General features: G+C 42.0%; 1 protein-coding gene across 1 annotated transcript in view; it reads left to right on the top strand.

The window, feature by feature from the left end:
- The first annotated feature begins 1,361 nt into the window (after positions 1–1,361).
- The window catches only part of MOXD1 (monooxygenase DBH like 1), a 52,923-nt gene continuing 30,410 nt past the window's right edge, over positions 1,362–23,874 (top strand). Inside the window, exons 1-4 of the mRNA XM_054196142.1 lie at positions 1,362–1,672; positions 13,432–13,578; positions 15,008–15,175; positions 15,302–15,385. Of these exons, the coding sequence (XP_054052117.1) occupies positions 1,394–1,672; positions 13,432–13,578; positions 15,008–15,175; positions 15,302–15,385 (678 nt within the window). The 5' untranslated portion in view covers positions 1,362–1,393. The remainder of the gene's footprint in view (positions 1,673–13,431; positions 13,579–15,007; positions 15,176–15,301; positions 15,386–23,874) is intronic.

The raw sequence follows: 23,874 nt of genomic DNA on the forward strand, positions 1-23,874 counted from the left end.
TAATTGGAAGAAAGGTCACGCCAATCTATTCCCTTTAAACATTATTTTCATTTCACTAGTATCTAATTATTATTTTTCTCTCATTTCTTACAATGTTTTAGGTGAAAGTAATTTTTGGTGCTTGTAATTTTTTAAGCATTTTCTTTTCTAGAAGTTATTTTGTAGTTTGATGTATTCCTCACATCACAGTAGGTGGTGATGTTCTGGAAGCCCCAGTGATATTTGTGAAATATTTTCATGCAAAAACCTAAAAAGGAAGCATTACTAATTTCCCTTAGGTACTAGTTCGATTGGTTTTCATGGAATTAAAGTATAATTTCTGTTCAGTGCCAGGCTTTTTTTTTTGTTTGTTTGTTTGTTTTTTGTTTTGGTTTTTTTTTTTTGTTTTGTTTTGTTTTAACATGAACAAAGCACAATTCAAACAGCAGAACTTCATCTTAAAACTGATTTCGTATTGTTTGGGTCTTTCAAGGGCCAATATGACTTCTGGTCGTCCACGACCTTCCTTTTCCTTTTGGGTGCTATGCTATTTTTTTCTTTCCCTCCAGATTTGCAGGGGGCTGGGGGAACATGGCTGCAAAAACACCTTTCAGATCTCAACTTTCCCGCCGAAATGGCGGTGGGGTTGGCGGTGCGCGGGTGGGAAGCGGGTGCAGCTTCCCTTAGGGGAGCGTCGGGGACCGCATGGCCAGGCTGGTGGCACCGGGGACGGGTGCGGGGGTGTCAAGGGACACGGGTGGGGTTTCGAGCTGTGCTTTTGGAGCCGCCTCGGTGCAAATGACTCGGGGGGAGGGGGGCGTTTTCCACTTAAAAGAGTAAAAATAACTCTCCCGACAGGGGACCTCCTGCTTAGCCATCCCTCCGCGGCACCGCGCTCGCTCCCACACGAAGCGAAGAAGCGGCGGAGAGCCGGAAAGCGCTCGTTTGCCTCCGGGCTCCCTCCCGCCGGCTTCTCCCAGTGGAGCTAAAGCTCCCGTGGGGCCGGGGTGGTGGTGTGGGGGGGTGGTCCCCAGCGAGCAGCGGGGCAGCCCCGTCCGCCGCCTCCTCTCCGCTTCCCCCCATCAGGAGGAGGATTTTCCCTCCTTAACGCCAACACCCGGGAAGCCTCGGCGGGAGCCCGGCAGCGGCGGCGAGCGCGGGGCAGGTGCCGCCGGCTCGGCGGGGGCTCGGCCCGGCCCCGACGGGCGTCGCAAGGCGGGGGGGCACCGGGGGGTCGGCCGCCAACGGAGGGACGGGGCGGGGAGCGAACAAAGCGTCCCCGACGGGGCCGGCCGGCACGGTGCCGCCCGCAGCGGGGGCGGGGTGACCGGGCCACCCGGCCCCCCCTTCTCCACACACACACAGAGACACGCACACGCAGAGACACAAGCGGCCGCCGGTGCGCGGCGGGAGGATGCGGAGGCTGCGCCCCTGGGCGCTGGTGCTGGGCGGGCTGCTGTGTGCCGCCGCCGCCGCCGCCGCCGGTCCGCCGCCGCGGAGCTACCCGCACAGCGCGGTGCTGGACGGCGCGGCCGCGTACCGCCTGCTCTGGGGCCGCAGCGGCAGCTCCCTCGCCTTCCGCCTGGAGGTGCGCACCCGCGGCTACGTGGGCTTCGGGCTCTCGGCCAGCGGCGGCATGGCCTCGGCCGACATCGTGGTAGGGGGCGTGGAGAGGGGACAGCCCTACCTGCAGGTAAGGCCCGGCGCTGCCGGCACCCCCCTCCTGCCCCGCGTCCCGGGGCCTCTTTGCCCCCCCACCTTCCCCCCTTGCCGTCTCTTTCTCGGGACGCCCCTCTTTCCCTGCCCCTCTTTCGTTTGCAGCCTCTTCGCCCCCCATCTCCGTACCTCTTTGCTTCTTCCTCACAGCTTTTTGGTTATCCCTATTGTTATGCGTCCCTCTCCCCCCCAGAGGAGCTACTCCTTTTCCTACTCCTTTTCGGTCCGCTCCCTGCCAACCTTCCCTCTAAACTTCTACGTGGGTTTCGTCAAAGGTGTCAGGTTTCCTTCCTCTTTATCCAGAAAATGCAACAGCCCCTTTTCTCTCTCTTTGGGCACTCTCTCCCTGCCGGACCTCTTTGCCTGGACCCGAGGAGGAGAGGGGAGGGATGGCAGAGTCTCTCCCGCCGAGATGCGGCACCTTTTCCCTCACTCAGCCGTAGCGCATCGGTGCAACCAAGTGACAGAGCGCGGCCGTCCTGGTGCCGCCCGAGCTTCCTCTCTGTAATCCCACTGGCATGAGGGCACAATCCCACCAGCTTCCCAGCCTGCTGATGTCCTCATTCGCTGGGGTACAACCGGTGCTGCTCCTGCCCTTGGTGTTCCTTCTCTCCTCACCTGGAGCTGTTTTGACCCAGATATTGAAAAGGACTTACAGAGAAACCACTGGGGCCCCTGGTACTTGTCCTTGGTCTGGTAAAGCAACCTCAGGGGAGCCCAACTTTATTGCCATAATTCCCTAGGTATGTTTCTGTAGTTGTATAGATAGTGCCAGGGCTACAGCTCGGAACAGGAGTGTGGGATGTAGGCTCCGCTGGTGCTTCCAGTGAAGCATCCCCTTCAGGAGGCACCAGTGGCTGGTGGGGTAGGAGCCATGAGAGGGGGAGGGACCCATACCTTCGGTTCCTTCTCAGTGACCTGAGATCCATCGTGGATGAATTGTTCCGGGGCTGGGGGAGCTGGGACACCTTGTCCCATGGGTGAGTGAAAGGGGAATCAGGCCCGACATGACACCTTGTCGCCCCCAGTTGCCTGAATAATAACTTTTAGAAAGGCAATTTAAGAGCAGAGTAACTCCCAGTTGTTAGAGTAAGGTCTAGGAGAAGTTGTCTTTTCTTCATTGTGTTAGAGCTAGTTGATCTTTAAAGCTGCTGCTTAAATGTTGATAGCTTTTTCTTTCAGAATATGGATTTTTATTAACATTTCTTCATAAGAAAACTAAGTGCTTAATATGCTTTCCCTACTACTTGTCAAGATTTTATAAAACCAAAACCTTTACAGAAAAAGGGAGCTTTTAGCATAAATATTTCCTTTTGTTTCTATTAGTTTGCTACATGAAGTTTTGGCAAATGGTTGTCTTATCTCAGTTCAGACTGATGATTTTCAGAATATTCTTTTCTCCATATTTCAAAATGAAGATCATTTTTCCAAAAACCTCAGTCTAAATAAAAAACTACTAATAAAAATGCCCTATTTTGGTCATGGAGCAATGAGCTCTTAGCTCACAGAATGTAAAGCTTTCTGGAGCCTTACACTTCAGAAGATACACCTATTAATCATTAAAAGAAACCCACACTTTGTGCTTGGTTAGTTCATAGATACTGTTAAAGCAAGCCTTTTAGAAAGGCATCCAAACCTAGTGTAAAGACATCCAGGATCCATCACTTCCCTTGATAGTTTCTGGCAATGGCGAGTCTGTGCTTTTCCTGATTTCCAGTATTAGTTTGGGTTCAGATTCCAGCTATGTATTTTCTCTACTATATTAAAAACTACACCCTCCAACCCCCTTCCCCCACATCCCACCTCCATATAGTTATTTATATGCTGTAATCAAGTCACTCATTTTTCTTTTGCATAAAATGAATAAATCGAGCTCTTTAAGCATCCCACTGCAGGACATTTTCCCCAGCACTAAAAGCACTTTTGTGGCTCTTCTCAGCACCCCTCGCCGCTTTCCAGCATCCTTTAAAAATGGCCCCATACAAATTCCATTCTTCTTCAAAGATTTTATTCACTCGCACACCATGACAAATACAACCGAGACAGAAGAGGGGAGGACTTTAGCAATTGCCTCCTGTTACAGAACACCTGATATTTTTCCTGAAACACTAATTTAGCACATAAACATCTGCTATGCTAAGTGCTATGCGTTATTTTGTTGCACTTTTGAGTAGGTAAAGCACAGAAGAAGCACTTCTGTTAAGCTTGCTTGTAACGTGAGGTTTTCTCCATCCCCATTCCTTCTTCAGTTCTAGGCAGCAAAGTTTCCTTTTAAACTGGACTGAGGTCTTTTAAAAACTTGCTCGGTTAAAATATTTCTGTACTTGCACCAACAAGGAAAGGCCAGAAACAAAGACGATGAAGAAACAAAATTTTTCCAAAGGCTTTTTCTGGCCAGCGAGCAGGGATTGCTACAAAATGAATAACTTGTTCTAGAATGCTATTTCAATAATATCTAATTCTTCCCTTTACTGGACACACAACTACAGTTAATATTTTAAAAACACGTTCTGTGTGAAGTGCATATCATCATAATTTACATTATTTACTGCTGAAAAAGAATTTTTCATAGATAGTAACCTTGAAAGTATGTGGTTTTATGCCTAGCTGCACTCTATTAAATATGTACACCCTATAATGAAAGAACTTACTTTTCTTTTTGGTTTTAGAAATATGTTTTTATTCCATGATCATCAGTCGGAAAATGTGCATCGTGGTCTAAACCCTTAGAAGGGTCATTTTTTGGTTTCTTTGAAAGTTTTGAGATGCTTGTTAGTGGCCTGATTTTCAGAAGATGTTCTGAAACACCTTTATAGCCTTTCAAGTGGGCATTGAAATTGCTAGTCTCTTGGGAGAATTTAGCCTCTTTTTCCCCCCTAAATTCTCTCTTCTCCTTTAAAAATAGAAAGTGTTCCCGGAGAATAGAGTCCTCTTGTGGGAGCAAATATGTAAATGTAGTTAGACTACAGCTGGTAAAGGTAAAAGCAGATACTCCTTATTCAGTGGAAGATCCATGTATCGAGGTAAAGGAAAACTTCCAGACAGTTTTCAGAGAAGAGAGAAAACGCTTCCTCTGGCATTTATTCTTCATCTTCTCAGAGCAAGCAGATGCTGTTCCCACCGTCAGCAGGCAATGCTTGTCTTCAAAAAATCTGGTGACCCGAAGTTCTGGATACCTGAGATTGTGTTTTACTTTCTCAGTTTTTGGATGTCTCCTGAACTTGGGTGTAACGCGTTATTTGTTTTGGTGTGCTTTTCCGTTGCTTGAGCTGTATTTAAGCTAAAAGAGTGTCTGGCATAAGTAAAGGCTAAATTGATTTGAAAGTCTGAGGTTTAGTTCTCTCTAAATATATCAAGATGAAAAGTGTTGTGATGTCGTGAGTGAAGAAGAACAAACTTTCATGGTGTACCAGAGTAGTTTTTTGGCAAGCATTTGAATGATCAGAGAATTATACATTTACTATCACAGAGTCACAGAATGACAGAATGGTTTGGGTTGGAAGGGACCTTAAAGATCATCTAGTTTCAACCCCCCTGTCCTGGGCAGGGACACCTCCCACCAGACCAGGCTGCTCAAAGCCCCATCCAGCCTGGCCTTGACTATCCTAACGTTTCAGAAGTTCGGGACTTGGAATGGGAACCTAGACATATTTTGGGAGGATGTAGAGGACATGGCATGAGCGCATATATACATACATGCGTAGCTTTATGTTGTTGTGAGGGAGGCACCTCTACCAAGCGAAGAAAAACAGGGAGATTGGGAAACAAATTATTCTTGCATGTTCCTGAGAGCCCTGTGTTGACTGAGGAGCAGATTATGTGAGGTGTGGGTGAGCGTGTTTGAGAACAAGAAGATAGCAATGGAGGCTGGTGTTGGAAAGCTGGGAGCTGCCTTTGTCTCTACAGGGAGGGGGTGGACTTGGAAGGAGAGTTCATATTTAGCAAAACGTTACCTTGAAATATTGCCATGGTCACTTGCAGCATGTGTTACTCTTCATAAAAGTGCTTGGGGCAGCCTTAGCTTTTGCATCTAATTTTCTTTTGTGTCATTCCCCCCCCCCCCCCCGCTTTTGTTTTTTTTTTTAAACGCATCTCTTTTGTGCTTATGAATTGACACAGCATGCATTTTCATGCTAGACCCATGCCTTTTCCTTGGTCTCCACCCCTGTCTGGAATTGTGCATCCCCACCCACAGCACGTAGCTGCTGAGAGCCCCATTTTGGGGAGAGTAATCCTCCTTGATGAATGCCTATTTTGTGCAAGTTATACAAGAGGGTTGCATTGTTAGAATCTTCTGTTGAACTTGCACAAAAATAGTCCCTACTCAGGGTGAATAGGGACTGTGTGTCACTAAAAAGTACTTTATTATTCATTACAGCCTTGCTTGTTAACTGTCACCCAAACTAAAGAATATCTGTTATCAAATGTATCCCATAGAGTTAGCTTAATTGCTCATAGGGAAGTACTTGGAAGAGATTTTAAAGGACAGAAAACAGTGAGCATTCTCTGTACTTAACGATATGCTGCTTTTAAGTGCACTCATGCCAACAGCAACAAAAGAAGTGTTTAGAAAACAACTTGAAAGGCACCAAGAGGGAGATGCAAAGTGAGTGCCACACTGACATATCTCAGTTGGTGCTTTGTTGGAGGTATTTCGTGCCTTCGGGCGTTGGGGCAAAATCTCCAGATGACTAATGAGTCCCTCTTGGCTTCCATGTGGGGCATAAAGAGACACTCCAGTGTACATCTCCACCAGCTGGGTGCTTTGTTGTTCCCTTTCAGAGGTACAATAGTTAGGACAAGGAAGCAACAGTTGGTGAACAAAAGATGAGAAGAATTCCATAGCTCTTGTATTTTGCAGGCTCTTGGGGGCTGTTTTGCAAGGGTTTTTTTGTTCTTTATGGTATTTTTCTTGTCTTTTTCTTGATTTTGGAAACACCAAGAAAATGAAACTTTCTTAAACCTCCCCAAAAATAAGTACCTGGGGCAGGATGGAAATGTAGCCACCATGAGTGATGCAAAGGCTTAAAATAATGGGGGAATGTTTCAATTCTCAGTATAAACAAGTATTTTAGAAGTAGGAGAGGGAAGAGGGGAGATTTTCTAAGGCACACACAGAAATTTTGGGAGCAAGTATCACTAATAGTTGTGCTTGAAAAATCCCTTAAGTGTTTTTAAAACTTCCTCATAATTGAGGTAATTAAAGTAATTAAAACAAGAAAACTTGTACTCGTTAAATGTGGCTCCTGTGTAAGGAATGCTCCTTGTGATAAAGTACAGTTGTGAGATTGGATCATGCAGTATCTCCTACTTCCAGCTTTTCCTTCCCTTAAAACACTTTGCTACATGTTTTGTCTAGTCTGTTTGTGTTAGGACAGCCTTTAATCTAGCTTTATAGCTTCTGATATAACTGGAGCATAACCTCTTAAATCAACATTTACTCTCGATGTAAAGACTTGGATAAGTCATTGGGACTCTGATGCAAAGTCAAATTATCCATGCCGATAAGGGACGTCTTATTTCACCTTCTAACTGCTCGTGCTTCTTACACCTCTGTGTTGGTAAGTTAGAGAGCTCTCCACACCTCAGTGTTTTCCGTTTGTGTGTGGAGAAAGCGGTATTTTTATATCTCCCAGGACTGCCATGGAAACCAAGGGGTGTCACAGCTGGCTGTAGGCTACCGGGGAGCTGCAGCAGGCAGCATTTAACTAGATATAAGAAATACACCGAAGTGTTTTTAAATGACTTACAGTTTGATGGGGAAAGACACATCTCTAAGTAAATAGATGTGTTTCATGTGTAAAAATTACACACTCTCTTTTTGCAAATATATGTACATGTCCACACGCACACGCATGCATTATCTGTTTCTGTAAATGAACAAGAGGAAGATGTGTGCCTTTGTGTATATGTTTAAAATACAGACACACCCACAATTATTCGCTACAGATGAAAATTTTCTGTCATTGTCAAAGTTAGTAGTAGACCTGGAGTAAATAAGCCACATTTACTCCAGTGTAATTCAGCTTAATTGGAATTGTACCAGGAATTGCACAGCTTCTCGGAACTCCCTGTGGGCGTGAGGTCCAGGTTTCCTAGCAAGGACTGAATCACTTCATACTAATCTGCTGCGTAGGTAAAAAATAAAATAAATAAATCAGTAAATTAATTGTGAACAGGCTACTCAGAGGGCAGCAGCTGAACTTAGTGATCTCGGTTACTTTAGGAGCTTCTTGCGACTTGATTGCTGTCGCTATACCCTTTCTGTGGATATTTTTTTCATTTGGGGCCAATCCTAAGGCTGGATCAGTCAACTGGAATGCTCTCAAGGTGTTCTTATACAGAGCAGTGATGCTTTCAGGCCCCTGCTTCGTGTTAGGTTTCTGTGGGTGGGCTCTGCTTTTGCCTAACATAAGAGCGTAGTAAGATCTTTGCCTGAAACTCAAGCTGAAATTTATTTGAGGTTGCAAAAAAGTTTGGTTTGCTTATTTGTAAACTCATGCTCTGTTTGCTTCTTGCCAAATACAATGTAAAACCAGCTTCTTTTTGGTGGTAACATCCAGTGTGTGCTGGAACCATGAGCAGCAGGATTCCATCTAAATTAAATGCAACAATAAAAAAGAGAAACGTTAACCACAGTTATTTTTCTGGAAACCCAGAAAGGCAGAGCTTGGTGCTTATTTCAAACAAATGTTTTGGTCAGTTCTTTTGCATCCTGTAGCAATTTATCCATCCTATTTATACTCAAGATAGGTCCTCTCCTGTGCCAGCTTTCATCTTGGTTACAGTTTCCCGATTCCTTTGCCAAATTTTTTTTCAGCCCTGGTCTTACACAGCAGTTTGGGTAGTCTGGGGATGTTCGGGACTCCATGGGTTGGCTAAACACCATAGGTGAGGACTAGTTGCAACACGGCTTGGTTTTCCCTCATTTCCCGTCCCTGGCTTGTCCCCTTTACTGGCTTGTAAGTGTTAAATCACTGCTGAAGTGGCAGCACCTCCTGCTTAGGGAAGGGCAGGGTGTATAAATCCTGGCGGCAGAGCTGCTCCCAAGCCGAGCCCACAGAGCGATGGCTGGATGGGGCCGCAGTTTGAGACTTATGTTACGCTCCTTGAGGTTGAAAGGTGCTGTATATTATTTGGGATGGGAAATGGATATCATAAACAAAACAATCTTGTATATTGTGAAGATCTGGGGAGGGAGTCCCATAAACACCTGTTCAGGCCTGCGACGACAGCTGGTGGTGCTTTTGGGGTCAGGCTTCCCTCTGCAGCTGTGCTTACATTCTCCAAGGATAAAACAGCCTCTTCTCACATCCTTAAGAAATTACTCTCCCCGACTGTTTGTAGAGCAGCAATCAGAAACCATATACGCTGCAGAACATTTTCTTTTTTTTTAAGAAAGAGAGAGGTTAATGGGACCTGAAAAACATATAACATGATCGGCTTCACATCTGGAAAAGAACATCTTTTGTGCTGTCAGGAGGATTTTTCATTTTCCATATGTTGTTTCAACTTCTAGTTAATGTGAGGAAGGAGATACCTAATTATTTGATGGATTGCATAACTTAGTCCAGAGTTTAAAATGCCAGTTTATGCAATATAATCAAAGGGAGTGCAGAAACTTTAAATGTTTTGAATGTAAACAGTTTACATAAGCAAATTTTGAAATAAAAATAACATCTTTGTTATTATGCAGCATGACCAATAACACTTGTGGAAATTTGTTTTAAACCCTTACTATTTAAATAACAAAAATAAGATGTTCTTACTAGAAAAAATATAGTCATTTCACCCTTATTTTCTCTTACTGTAACCGCTTACACTTCTGTGAAATTGATGTGAAACTGTAAGAAAGCAAAGAACCTGGACGCACGTGTCAAATCAATACACAAATCCATGCTTTCAGGTTTCTGCTGTGAGTGTTTCAGAAATTCAATTTTAAGGGCTTGATAGTTATTGCAGATCACTGCTGGGATTCCATGAAATGCTGGGGGAATTGTGTCAGTATAATCTATCCTACAAAAGACACACGTTTTCTAGATAACTGTACGGGATGGCAAAACCAAATCTGTGTAAGAGAGGTTGCCACATTAGAGCCTTTTCCTCCCTGGTGGGAGGGATAAGCTGTTCTAATATGAGGCACATCTCAGACCATCTGTGATGGATATTGAAGCACTGTAATTCTGTTGAAAATGTTACACTCCCTTCTCTACAGAATTGAATGTGCGAAACTTGTGAATTTAGATGAGTTCTGTGTTATGGTAGTCTGGCCCTGAGAGAGTTTTGAACTGTATTTAGATGTCCTCAGTTCAGCTGGAGCCCAGACGCCGAGCGTCCCTTCTCTGGCTGCTGGTGGATCCATCCTCTGTGCTGTCCTTTGGCCTTATAAGTCACTTTTCAAAGGCCTTCAGAAGTACGCAGCTTTCTCCTTTAACTAGACACAAGGACTTAAATGGAGAGTAGGCTGTTCAAATGTGGTGGTTTTGATTGCGTCTGTGCCATAGGAGCAGGACTTCCATTTATTCTTATTTTTCTACTCTGCGAGGAAGCACAGGAGATGTATAAAGATACAGACATATATCTATAACTAACTTTTTCTTACTTTTCCAAGATGCTGCTGAAAAGAATATGGCATCACAGTTTTCCAGTGTGTCTTCACTTTTGATAACTTCCTTTTGTTCTTTACGTTGTGTACACAAGCAAGTGTCTTAAAGGCTTTTAAGCTCTGATTGGTAAATCGAGCAGTGTCCACGGAGTTTGATTTAAATCTTTGTGAACAGAAAGACATCAGTATGTTTCCTTGGCAATGTGGTCTTATTTTGTTTTCAAAGTGGTAAACAATCCTTTTTCATGTGAGACGTTGAGCAATCAAATTCTGAGCCGTTCAGAAATTTTTTGATGTATTATTTTTGTATTTCATTTTTGTGATGAACGTCTGGATAATTTTCAACAAAGGAAATAAAAATAGTAATAGAAGCAGTTGGTTAACTCCTAAATAGCTCCTGGCAAGCGTACTCACACTTGATTCCTCTAGGGCAGTCCCACTGCACTCAGTGGAGTTGCAGGATCTTGTGAATAAATGGACATCTCTCCGTCTTCCTGGGTACTACATAAATTTGCTTCCCAGGTATTCTCAGCACCCCGATATTCAAAGACTGTTTCAAGGTGGCGTGTATCAGGCAGAGAAAGTAAGCAGAGGCGAGGAATTCATTACTTCGCAGAAATTTTCACATGGGAAAGATTAACGTTCGTCGGTCAGATTAGCATCTGCCCACAAAATAATTTAAGGTGAGTCACGGAACGAGGTGCTGTTCAGCGTCGACTGCAGGGGCAGGCAGCGAGCACCCAACGCAGCGCTCCCAACCCAGGTCTGCTCCCACAGGGAGCAGCGTGGTCCTCTCCTGGGGGACCTTACCACCCTGCCCAAAGCGTTCCCTGGCAGCCACAAAACGAGCCCCTCGCAGTGAGCCAGAGCTGTGACCTGTCTTTGACTGTCTTCCAGGCGAGTGAAATAATTGCACTGACAAACACGTTATCAAGGCACATCTGAGCTAATACCGTAATTACACAACTTCTTTGAGTTATTTTTGCGTACTCCCCGCAGGCTCATGGAAGTCAGGGCTATATCACAAGAGGTTTTTTTTTTGGTTACAGCTGTGTCCTCTGGACTTGCTAAGAAATGGTGAAGTTCTTTCAAACCAGCAAAATACACCCGTAAATCCGCTTCACATTTCTGAGCTTTCCTTCACAGCAGTTTCAGGTAAAGACTTTCAACCTGTTCACATGAGGAGAAGCTGTTCTTGAATTTCTATTCCTCAACAATTCAGTGTATGAGTGCTTATTCTAATCCCCCAATTTAAAGTAACATTTCAGCAGAGATGTCACACTGTAATAAAAGCAGATATTCACAAGGTTACATTTCTTGTCCAGACAAGCCCTTACTATTTTTAAGATGCAAGCGGAGATTCCATAGAGGAGTGTTTTCGGAGCAGGGATGGTATTGCGTATAGATTGTCAGTGTCTCTTTCCAAGCTCTGACAGAAGGTAAAAGTGGAGCTTTTTGATCCCATAAAGTACCCATCTTCAAGTACCATCCCAGAACAGGCCCATTATTTCCCTTTGGAAAAGCAAATCTAAAATTCTTTCTCTAAACAAACTTAACTCATCAGTTCCCTTTCTTTCAGCATACAAATTCAGGTCCCAGACCCCTCTTTTGCTCTTTTTGGTGGTTATTTTTCCATGTGTGTATTCTTTCAGTATGCGCTCGTTCATTTGTAGTCATGAGAAGTGCTGACAGGAAAAGAAGGACTCTTTTTGGTACCTTTCAAAATTTTTGAAATTTAGATTTGTTCCAGAACTGAAAAAATCCAAACTGTTTCAGTAGTTTTGGCAAGATAGAATGAAATCTGAATATTGTCCTACTGATAAAAAAGGGTCAGCTTTTTACACTTGTCTTCATTGACACTGCATTGTGACTGAGATAATTTTATACAAATTTTCATCGAAATTAATAAACCTTAACGAAATGTTTGGGCACGCAGTTATTTGTACATCTATAAAAGGCAGACCAGTGTGTGAACTCTGACTGGTGTGCATGTGGTCTCTTGCACACACACACAGGTTTCTAGGCTGGGGTTAATTTTAAGATTACAGCTCCTGAATGATCCTTTAGTGAATTAATAAGGTATCAGCTACTTTTACCGGTATCAAGATACTTGGACATAACATTTTATAATTTTTCAGCTTGGTTACCTCCACTTTAACAAAAGGGAAAAGCTAGAAATCTCTCTAAGAGTGAATGGTGGTCCAAATAGCTGCAGAACTGAACACCTTCAAGGAACAGCCAGCGCTGCACTATTCTGCAAGGATGCCACACGATTAATGGTGTCTGCCTGGAGCCTGTTTGGCATGAGAAATACATCTATTAGTTAAAAGCCCTCTTTCCCGTCCCAAACCGGGCAGAAACAGCCTGCACCTCAAAGGAGGGTGACCGGAGGAGGTGCAGGGGAGGCGGTGGCCATCCCTTGCCAGGTGGCCGGGGTGGGAGCGGAGGGAGGGCCGGGTCCCAGCTGCTTGGGGCCGCAGGAATTTGGGGTGAGGAGGTTAATGACCCGGCATCGCCGCCGCCGCCGCTCCTCCATTGCACCGTGCCTCTGCTGAACCCCAGTCAGGGAGCGTCTTTCTTACAAACAGCTTGACACCCTCCCCCCTCAAATAATCCCCCCCAACCTAACCCCAACCCAGCACCTTTTGTGTGAACTGAGCACTTTCCGTGCTGGTTAAGCCGCAGGGTTTCTGATGCTAGTGGGTGCGCGTTCAAGAGGTTTGCTTTCTGTGGGCAAGGAGAAAAGAAAGGAAGAGTTGTGCTGATGTGAATATTGAGTGAAATTCGCTCTCTCTGTAATTCCCCCCGAAGTTCATGACGCCCCCGTCAGGATAAATTGGGCTTCTTGGTCGTTGACTACAGCTGATATTTCTGCAGTTATGTACAGGCAGCATGCTGTTAAAGTTGCTCAAGACATTCTTTGAGCTGCTTATCAAGGAGATTTGCTTTCCTGAAGACTTTTAATCAAAAAAAAGTTCAGTGACACCTCAAATTTATCATTTGATGCAAACCTATGATACCTCAATATTTTACATAAAGATATATTTTAGGAGGATTCAGTATTGTTCATAAATTTTTATTTTTAATTTAATATTAGTTTTTAATAATGGCCCACCTTTTATTTTCAACAGGATTATTTTACAGATGAAAACAGAGTACTTAAAAAGGACCCTCAACAGGATTACCATCTGGAATATGCCATGGAAAACAGCACACATACCATATTGGCTTTTAGCAGAGAACTGCACACTTGTGATACAAATGACAAAAGCATAACGGTAAGATGCTCTGCCTCTATGTAGTGAGATGATGTAATTAATGCAGCCCAAATGTATACGTGGTTATGAAGTTGGTTATTGAAATCTCATTTTAGTAAAAGGACAGAATTAGAGAAATTCACTTTCCAAAACGTCTCTTAGGTCAACTTAAATTAACCATGTAGTTCTTGTGCTAGTTCTATTAAGCTCTTATATTTTAATTTCAGCTTTCTTTGTCCTTCTACTTTAATGCGTTCTGTTCTCTAATTTCTAACACACCAAGTGAACACAGGATTGAAACAGGTACTTCTGGGCCATCAAGTCCCATATCCCATAGTTACAATCATTCGAGAGATGCCAACATGAGAAACATTTTTTAGGTCTTACACTAACTTGTAGTTGATCTTAAAGACAGACTTTTAAAAAACATTGGAGCATATATATTTATAGTATATTTTTGGTTTTATTTCTTTATTCAAAATAAAGAAGTTGAAGAGTTTTACGATAAAACTCTTTCCATGCTGAAATATACTTTTCATGGTAAATTCTCCTTTTGCCCTAGGGACTGCCGTGCTGTTTCCTAAGCATAATTTTAAATTATATGAAGTTGATGGCTTTTGCATTGGAAATGACAGATAGGTTAGAGAGGTTTGCAAAGCTTTCTATGCTCTGGTTTGTTTTGGAAGCATTACCGTAGCAGTTCAACACTATTTTCATTATTTGTGTTTTCACAATATACACAATAATAACAACATGAGGAGCTGAAAGATGCAGGAAGCAAACCACAGCTGTGCAAACCACGAGAGTTCCAGGCAGTCAATGGATCTATGGTTTTCGCACCTGCTCAAAATTGTCTCAGTATAATTTAACATTCTGGGACACTTCAGGATTTATTAGATTATTTTGTCTCAAGGGTGATTATTACAATTGAAGAATGGTTTACAGAGAATTGTTCTGTGCTGTGGCTGTACATTGATGTTTAAGATGCAAATCTGTTCTGTAATTGAATGTCTGTCTTCCCTAGCATGTGAGGACGGCAGTTCACAGAAGGTATTCACATCTTTGCAGAGTTGAGCCTGGGAACTGTTTTGGGAGGAAACCTGTTTGCTGGCCAAATGAGTGGCATCTCTAGAAAAAAACCGTTTGATGTGTTTAGTTGGTTACCTCTTTATGAGTCTGTTCTGCTATTTGCAGATGTGATTTAAATCTGGGGCGTTAATGAAGGAATCTATCAGAGAGAGATTAAACTTCTGCAGATCTGCAATGAACCCTATGAGTATAAAACATTAATAATTTTAAAAGCAGTAGGTGACTGCTCCTCTGGTATACATTGTCATTGTTCAGATACAGCAGTACCTACATCATAGTGATCTTAGGAATTATGTGAATAATGCAAGGAAGATCTTGTTGCTATTCCTTATGGGTTTTTTGGTTGTTTTCTTTTTTTCAGGAGAGCACAGTGCGAGTTATATGGGCCTACCACCACAAGGACATGGGAGAAGCAGGTCAAAATTACCATGGGTCTAATCGTGGTACAAAAAGTCTACGTTTACTGAATCCTGAGAAAGAAGAAGTCTCATCTGCCTCTTTGCCATACTTTGACTTGAGAAACAAAGACGTAAGTTACTCCGGGTTTTGGGTGTATGTGGAGATGGGGATAAGGTGACAGCCAAGGCTTTGGGCTTACGCGACAGGGTAACGTGACTTTTATAATATCATATTCTTGCCCTTTTTATTAAGACAGGTGCCTGTACCAGACAAGGATACAACATATTGGTGCCAAATGTTTAAGATTCCTGTACAACATGAAAAGCATCATGTGACAAAGGTGAGCGATTCTAACTAAGCAAATTTAGAGGGGCTCAGTAACGATTACTCTTCACAGCAGTTCTTACACTTTCAAAATTTGCTTCACTGCTTACTGGAGTGAAAACAAGGCCTTGTGTCTGTCTTCACAAACGTGGGTCAAGTGTGTGTGTGCCCAGGACCTGACTCTGGTGTGCCCTGACAACCAGCACATGCAGTGACAGGGTTCCTTTCTTCCTCTTCTCCTACGTCCTCTCCCTCTCTTAAGAAAATGAGGTTGAAAATTATTTCTGTCCATAAAAATTTTTCGCAAAGACTAAATAAAATTGTCTAAACTTGATGTTCCGTCAAGTTTCTACTTTTATATAAGAATGTCATGAATTTCTTTTAACAGAGGGTAATTTTAGATTAAAAAATAATTAAATGTTGACGTTTGTTAAAATGATGAAGTTTGTTGTTCTTTGATTCCAATCACCTGTGATGACCACAGTGGAGTTCTGCCGCGTTACATCACGTGAGCACAGACTTCATTATCTTCAGCTGCCTAAAAGCCAAGTGTTATGAAAAAAGAGACGGATGTTGTAATTTAAAATAAATGAAACAGTGTAAACATCTACACAAGGTTCAGCAAGATCCAAGGTGATTTCAAAACCCACGTGCATAAACATGTTTTTCTATAATACGTTTTCTAACTTTCAGTTTGGAACTGAAAGCTTAAGAGTGCTGGGAGAAAGATGGTTCTCATATTCCTTCCCAGAAGCAATATACTGAAGACCCCCTAAAAGAACAATTTTTTACTATTGTTTTAGACTGCTTAAGATAGCACTGTGAGATAGCTCTGGCTCTCATTTTTATAGTTCCTTTAACCCATTAGTGCTTTTAAGTATACAATTCTGTCCATTTTTTTTTTATTGTCAGTCATATTTCTCCAATGCATTCAATAAGACTGAAATTTTAAATTAACTCAGAGAACTTAACGTGATTCCCAGTGTAAGTCTGAGAGATACATACAGTTATTATGAAATATTGTGGGTTTCTGCACTTTATCAGAATGAACAATCGCAAGGTCCAAATTTCTGCCTTCAGGTACTTGATCTTTAATCACATTTGAAATTTGTGACAGCTACTTGCACAAATCTGTATTACAAGCAGAATTTGCTTGTAATACCGTAACATATGTTCAGGATTCCTAGCTTTCTGCTTTCAAGTGAGAGAGCTTCAAAATGGTACTATCAGAATCATGCTTTCCTTGTTAAATTTGGTGAAAGTTGTAGACACATGCTGTTCTGCTAAAAAACCCTCTTGCACTATTTACTATTTATATTTTCTGAATTTATTTTTAAACTGCACATAAAGTTACCCGTTTTAAAAAAAATTGTGGTTGGCTGAAGCTCAAACATGATTTTCCCTCAGAAATACATGGACTAATTTTTCAGAATAGTTTTATAGTCTTTATTTTTATGATGATGTATAAAAATATCATAACGTCAGAAATCATATTACAAAGTCAGAAATTTATTTGTTTTTTATAAAGTTAAAAATTAGAGAAGACTCCTCAGTGATTTTCCACCTTCAGAAAAGCAAACAAATTTCATCTTGTCACTTAGAAAGTATTTAGAGAAAGGAAAGTGATTACAGAGAGAGAGAAGAATTATGTAGGAACACTTCCTTAGCATTTCTTTTCAGGGGCACAGCTTATATTTTTATATGGGTGACTTTTGTAGGTGACACACAGGGTTGTTGTGGAATTGTATCTCTGCACTCTTGCAAACTGATTAAACATTTCCTAAAGCCTACTGATGCACAAGGAATGGGGCTTACAGCTACTCAGGAGGACATTAGCTCTGCAAACAAAGATTGAATTTCACAAAGGGGAGGACGGATGAATTGTTTGGCCTGATCAAACTGTCTGTGTTAGTTAAATACTTATGTAGATGTTGATTCTGGATTGCTTCTCTAGCACCATTTTCATATAAACCTACATATCTCATTTTTACAGACAGAAAAAAAAGTAGTTTAGAAAATGGTACAAATTCATCTCTGGTATAATTCAGTCTACTTAAGTAGTGTACATGTGAGCTGACTTTGGCCATTTCTGTCCTCCTGTGTGATTTTGTGGCGCACTGAAGTGCAGTTGAGCTTTGAGCTCTTGTCGGACAATGTGTGCCATCACCTCCATGGAAGTGTGTGCTTAGCTGTGCGTATATGTAAATCTGCTGGTGGGCTGGAGTCTCAAGTAAGTGCAACAGCCGCAGGAAGACATTTTTTCATACTGTTCAGCTGTTCTCTATCATTCCTGTCTTCCTGAAAATTGCCCTGAGCATTTTAAAATAATGTATTTTTTAAAACATCAGTTTCATCAGGGAAGCACAATATTTTAATGAAGGGAAGCATGAAAAAATTAGACCTATCATTAAAGGTAGAGGCTAACACTTTCAATCATCTCTGGTTAACGAATGCCAGATTCTGAATACAGATTCTGAATTAAACAGAATTTTTTAACTTCCATTGACCATGCATTATTTTAAAAAAGAGTATATGCTGTCACGCAGAACATCTTCAAAACACTTACAAATATATTTTGTAAATACAATCCAGTGGTGCAACAGCTGGGTGATTGATAACACTTGGTCTTAGGGTGCATCTGCAGTAGTGTTACAGTTTGGCTGAGAAGCATGCTTCTGAAGTGAATCTTCAAGTTATTCTTGGTTATTTCGGTGTTGTTACTGCCATGGAGCAGTCATGGAGCTCGTGAACTGAATCCCTTTGGGTATAACTCAACAGGAGGGTGTGTGCCAGGAGCACAACAGAAGTTGCCTGGGTGGCAATGGGACGACATTTGTACAAATAAAACATTTCTGATGGCGGGTAGTGAGGATGTCCACAAGACATCCTTTTCCTCTTTTGCACTTTTTCTTCTCAAGGAAAAAAATGTCCCCCAAACTGAATGACTCTCTGGGCAAGGAGAAGCTTTTTTTGCAGATGTCCCAATATGCTGCCATTGCCTTCTGGGTAGCTCAGGCACGGTCCTCCACCTGATTGCCTGCATGAGCAAAGCTGTTGATTTGAAGTGAATTAAAGGGCTTGTTTGGGTAGCAGTTGCGAGGCCTGGGTTCTTCTGTTAGCACAAGATAAAGAAATAACAGCATAAGAGAGCTCAAAATCAGTTGAAGGTATAATTATGTAAGGTCTTATGTCTTTTCTTTCTCTTTACATAATATTCATGCTACTTTCCAAGAACCTCAGGTAATGAGAAACAGCATATTTTCATTGACTGTTCTTGATCAAGCTGTGCTACATGACATGTAAATTGTGCAAGAGATAAGATTGTAATCTTGTGTTCATCTCATAGGTAGAATAAGGACATGGATAAGCAATTTCTCCTTATGCTGCATTTACTGATGGAGAACACCCAGCCAGGTTTAGGGCTTCTCTGTTTAATCTTCCTTTGTTTCATATCTCTTGCAACTTCTTCCCTAGAGAAGCGATTGTGTTTTCCTACGTGTCCCTACAATGCCTTCTGTTACGAGATCTTCTCTGATGCCTCTGGGAACTCCTGGAGAAATAATTCATAATAACATTGTGCCTGCTAAGAAATAAAACAAAATAAGATGATTTCTCGACAGCTGGGCATAATAGTGATAAGAGTTATCCAGATTACAACCAATACCAGGCACCGATTTGTTTTTGTGACCCTCATGGAATACATCACTCTTCAGCTTCAGGCAGCGGGGACTGCTTGAAAATTTATTAAACTTCTACAGGTTTTCCTTCCCCTGTGTTTTTTTGTCATCAGAACCAATTATCAGGGTAACAGATAAATTTTAAAAATAGCAGTATGCAGAAGAGACGAAAGGGGTTGCTTGGAGGCAACCGTCTTTCTTCAAGTCAGCCGTTCGCAGGATGTCTCCGCAGTGGTCCTGGGGCCATGGGCCCTGGCTGCTCTCTGTGTGGGAGAGGGCACATCACCGCCAGTCTGCAAAATCCTCCTGCAGCTACATGTGCATTGGCCTGTTTCGCTGCTTCGAGCTTCAGGCTGCCTCAGGCTTACTACCCTACAGGGGTTTTTACTTTTCTCACACACGGAAGTTAGCCGGGAGCTTTCTCAGAAGTAGCTTTCTTAGAAAAAAAGCATTCCACTTAGTAGCCCAGACATTCCGGAGATGGGTTTAAGGTTATTTCTTGCTAGAATCTTTTGCAGTGCTCTGCAAATACCATTATTTTGACGTAGTTTTGAATGTGCCTCTTACTTGCACCCTCAAAGAAAGTCCTCTGGTTTCACCGACTGCACCTGGGGTAGGATGTCCTCTCCAGCAGGTCCTCTCAGAGGGAGGGAGGGAAGGAGCCGCCGGTGGAGCAGACACACAGCCATGTCCATGCACCGACCTCTGCGAGAAAAGGTTTCTGTCTCCCTGCAGAAGGGCAGCTCCCGGGGTGTGGAGAGCCCTTGCAGGCAGAGTCCCTGTGCTCCAGGGCTGGGAGCGGGGGCTTTCAGGGGGAGAGGGAGGAGCAGGCACTGACAAGGGGAGTCCCTGCATCATCCTCCCTCTTGTAAACCACCCGTTTTAAAAGTCTCTTCCTTATTTCTCTTTCGGTTTATCAAAAAAAAGTTATTCAGTGGCAGCACACCGGAGCTTCTGAGATCCTTTAATTCTCCTACCATCCAGATGTCTGATTTTCATGATTTTCTATGTGTGTGCTGACACGTCTCGCTCTACTTTGACAGTTTTCAAGGCTATTTGTTGGTGATTGGTTTTTTCTGCCTATTTGCTGAATTTATTTTTTGCTTACTGTCAGTTGGCGTCATGCATATGTTTACCAACAGCATAAAAGTGGAAATTTGTTTCACGTTCGTGGGAAATACTTCCCTGTATTTTGGTAAATGCAGCTTTTGCTGTAATTTCAAAGCCTGTCTTTGCTTCTCTTTCTACTTGTGGTTCTACAGATACAACATTTTTATTACTGTCTTTAGCTTAGCTTTCAATACTTCCTGTCTTCTGTTTGTTTAATTTAATTGTATTGCTTATTAATATAACTGCGTCTGGTAAAGATTCATTACTTCGGCTTCACATTAACCGCAGGTCTCCCATGCGCTCCCCTGTTATTTTCCGCCACAATTAGAAAACCTTAAAATACGGTATTTCCTCTAGTGTCTCTAGATTTTCTGTGGATCCTTTATACCTGTGGTCTCCTGACAAATTGTTTAATGCTGTGTGTAAGCTTCTGAAAATTTACAGTATTTACTGGTGAAGGAATGGTATGTATATTCTACATGCCAGACGTGCCATAATCGATTCGTGTGAAGCTTTTCAGCTTCAGTGTATAACATGTCTGTGCTAGTTTCAACGCTTCATAAATTTTCCCTCTTTATTTTCTTTATTTCTTTGAAATATATTGTGTTTTCCTCAGGGAAAGTAGTTCTCCAGGCTTCAGTTGTAATAATCCCATAGACAAAAACATGTCAGACATTGAATTTCACTCTTAAGAGAAGGAAAAAAATAATTATGTAAAATAACAAATACGGTTGGGTCGCAGGGTCATTTAGCTGTATCTACGTGTCTTTTTTCTAAGAATTACTCATTTTCCTATAGACCCTAACTTTCTGGGTTTTTTTTGAAACTAGTATAGCCAGAGAAATACTGTCAGAAAGGCTGCGATGTGGCTGTGCTCAAGAGCATAAAATGCTTCAATTCTGTAAGAGAACTTTTTTAATGGGACACCCAGTTTTAGAGGGCAGAAAGGAGGATCGTAGGTTGCATTTTGTAAGCTTATGAGAATGGAGAAGCAGGTTTAGTGCTGCTGAAAAGGGGAAGAAGCCCCATGCTGGGGATTAGACTATGTGGTCAAAATTCAGTGTCTCTTAAGTGCACCTCATGCATACGAAATTAAACTCAGGCAACATATTGAAGACAGTAAATTAAAAACGACAAAGATGGGCTTCCTCTCATCTAACTTGACTTATCTCCAGGTCTGAGACTGCTGTTTAAATGACCTTACAGTGGCAGAAATACCCATTTGTATCATCCTGGAGGAGGTGTCTGAAATACACGAGCTCAGGCATCCCCTGTATGGTTCAATCTCTCCGTTGGCTGAAGAGAGAACCCAGATAACCAGCCTGTATTAGATATGTAGCTCTCAGCTGGATGAATCAGGGGACACGTGTCCCACCAAAATGGTCAGGGGACAGAAGAGATTGTGATAGGAGCAAAAATTGCAAATTAAAACTTTTTATTTTAAATTTGCCTTTAGGAAAAAATGTTTTTTCTCAACCATAAGCCTATGTAATTTTTTAGCACTCAATTTAGGATGTGACTAGGGAAAACAGGCCAAGCATATCACTAGACAAAACCATAATTATTAAGCATTAACTGAGAAGCATTACACTGGGTATATTTTTATATAAGCCCCAAAGTTTTCCATTGTTGATCTTAGAAAAGGGAGCCTCTTTTCAATTAAAGAAAGGCCTGTATTAGGGCACACCAGCAGCTGCTAGTTAATCTTCATGTTCAGTTTCAGAGCGATCTCTGATAAGGAAGTAAAAACTCCAAAAAAACTTGTTGCCAAGGGTAACTCTGCTTTTTGACAGTGGAATGCTTTAGTAATACCAAAGACCCCAGTGTGAAAATACAAAGGGACTCCAGTTTAAGAGACTGATTGATTGAAAGCCAGAAGGGCAGCCTGTGGCCTCCAGTACCTAAATGAGGGCACTGATTTTTAACTTGAGTGATACCAGACAGTAACTGCTTGTTGTTCTCTGGCTCGAACTTTTACATTTTGCTAAATGTGATAACTCTAGCAAATTGCATCATGCAGCCTGACATAAACAAATCTTCTGTGTTTTTCTGTGTGTTCCCCTGCAAAGCAATTTCAGCCTCGGTAAATTAGATTGGCAACCAAACGATCATCTTATGCTGCAGAGCTTGCAAGCTATCTGCCCTTTGATCTGGAGGGCTGTCTCTTCAGTGCAAGCCTGAATTGGCCCATTAGGCTTCGCAGTGTTAAAGAATGATATAACTGAACTGGCTGGAAATTAAAAGTTTCCCAAGCAACTGTCTCGGGAAACAACACAAATACTGTCTTGCATATTCTGCTAAATTATTTCATATGTAAAATCATTTCTTATGTTATTTCACTCTGTGATCAAAGATGAAACTACATATGACCACAGATTTTACTGTCACACCAAACTTCATATTTCTCATGGAACATATTCTTATTTTGCGGTAGTCTTATTTCACTTGCATACCTTTACAATAAGAATACTTAAACTATGCAGCTATTGCTGCATTATTTTTTTCGCACTGGTATGCAAAAATAATCTACTTCATTTCTGTCATCAGCAAACTTGCACATTTAGTGAATTTATTCCAGTTTCTTTGATTTTTCTTTTTTTTTTAATTAAAACAACATCCATCCATTACAGCAATGTATTGACTATGCCAGCACATGGTTGGAAAATATGTATTTTATGTGATTTTCTGGTTAAATGAAAGTCAGAAGTTATGTAATTTCTGGTTACATACAAGTGTTAGATGACAGGAGTCTTAGCTTAAAATATGACCAATGGTGAACATGGAGAAAGGGAGGGTACAATTTCTGTGAAGCGCTCTGAGTTTTACCTCCCAATTCTGAGACGATATGTTAAGTCGTCTTCAGGAGAGGACTGCTATTAGAATCATAGAATCATAGAATCATTTAGGCTGGAAAAGACCCTCGGGATCATCGAGTCCAACCATCAACCCCACTCTACAAAGTTCTCCCCTACAGCATATCCCCCAACACCACATCTAAACGAGTCTTAAATTTGATAAACCCCATTTTGTCTTGTACCACATCTTTGTTTCTTCTTCCTCGTCTTTAGCTTTGTGTATGGTTTTAGAGTAAGCCTGTGACTAGGTAGTGCACTGAAAAGAAAATTGTGCCTAGGAATTGTCTGCAGCCAACCAATCTACACTTCTTATCATAGCAGGCAACAAAATATTTCAGAGTAGAATTGTGCCTTAGATGAGCAATTATAAAGCATCTTCTGTGCAAATATCAGAACAGCAGGTTCATAGGTGGTAAAATCTGACTTGATGGAGTTTGCGCAGTGTGAGGTGAGTGTCTGGGTGGATCACAGAACTGATCTACCTTGGTCCTACTAGCATTTTGGCATTGCTTCTTAAGATCAACTTTCTAATTCAGGCAAGTCACATATTAGCAACATCTTAAGCAAATTTGCTATAGGACCACATTTAATTCCTCCAATGTCATTTAGATGGAGAAGAAATTTAATTTCCGATCTAACTATTCAAAGTGTTTCTCTTCAGTACCCACCTCTCACTCTGCAACCCTAGCATTAGCTACTGGGGTTAGTTTTCAGAGAATAATGTTAGGATACCTTCTCCATCTCTGCTTGTGCTTGTGATCCGCAGTAGTCACTGCTACGTCCAGAGCACAGATCCATTGACTCCTGGGGGCAAAATAGAAAGAACATTAGTAACAGTGGGAAAATAGACAGACAACAGACAA

This window comes from Rissa tridactyla, chromosome 3 (assembly GCF_028500815.1).
Source record: "Rissa tridactyla isolate bRisTri1 chromosome 3, bRisTri1.patW.cur.20221130, whole genome shotgun sequence".
NCBI lineage: Eukaryota > Metazoa > Chordata > Aves > Charadriiformes > Laridae > Rissa > Rissa tridactyla.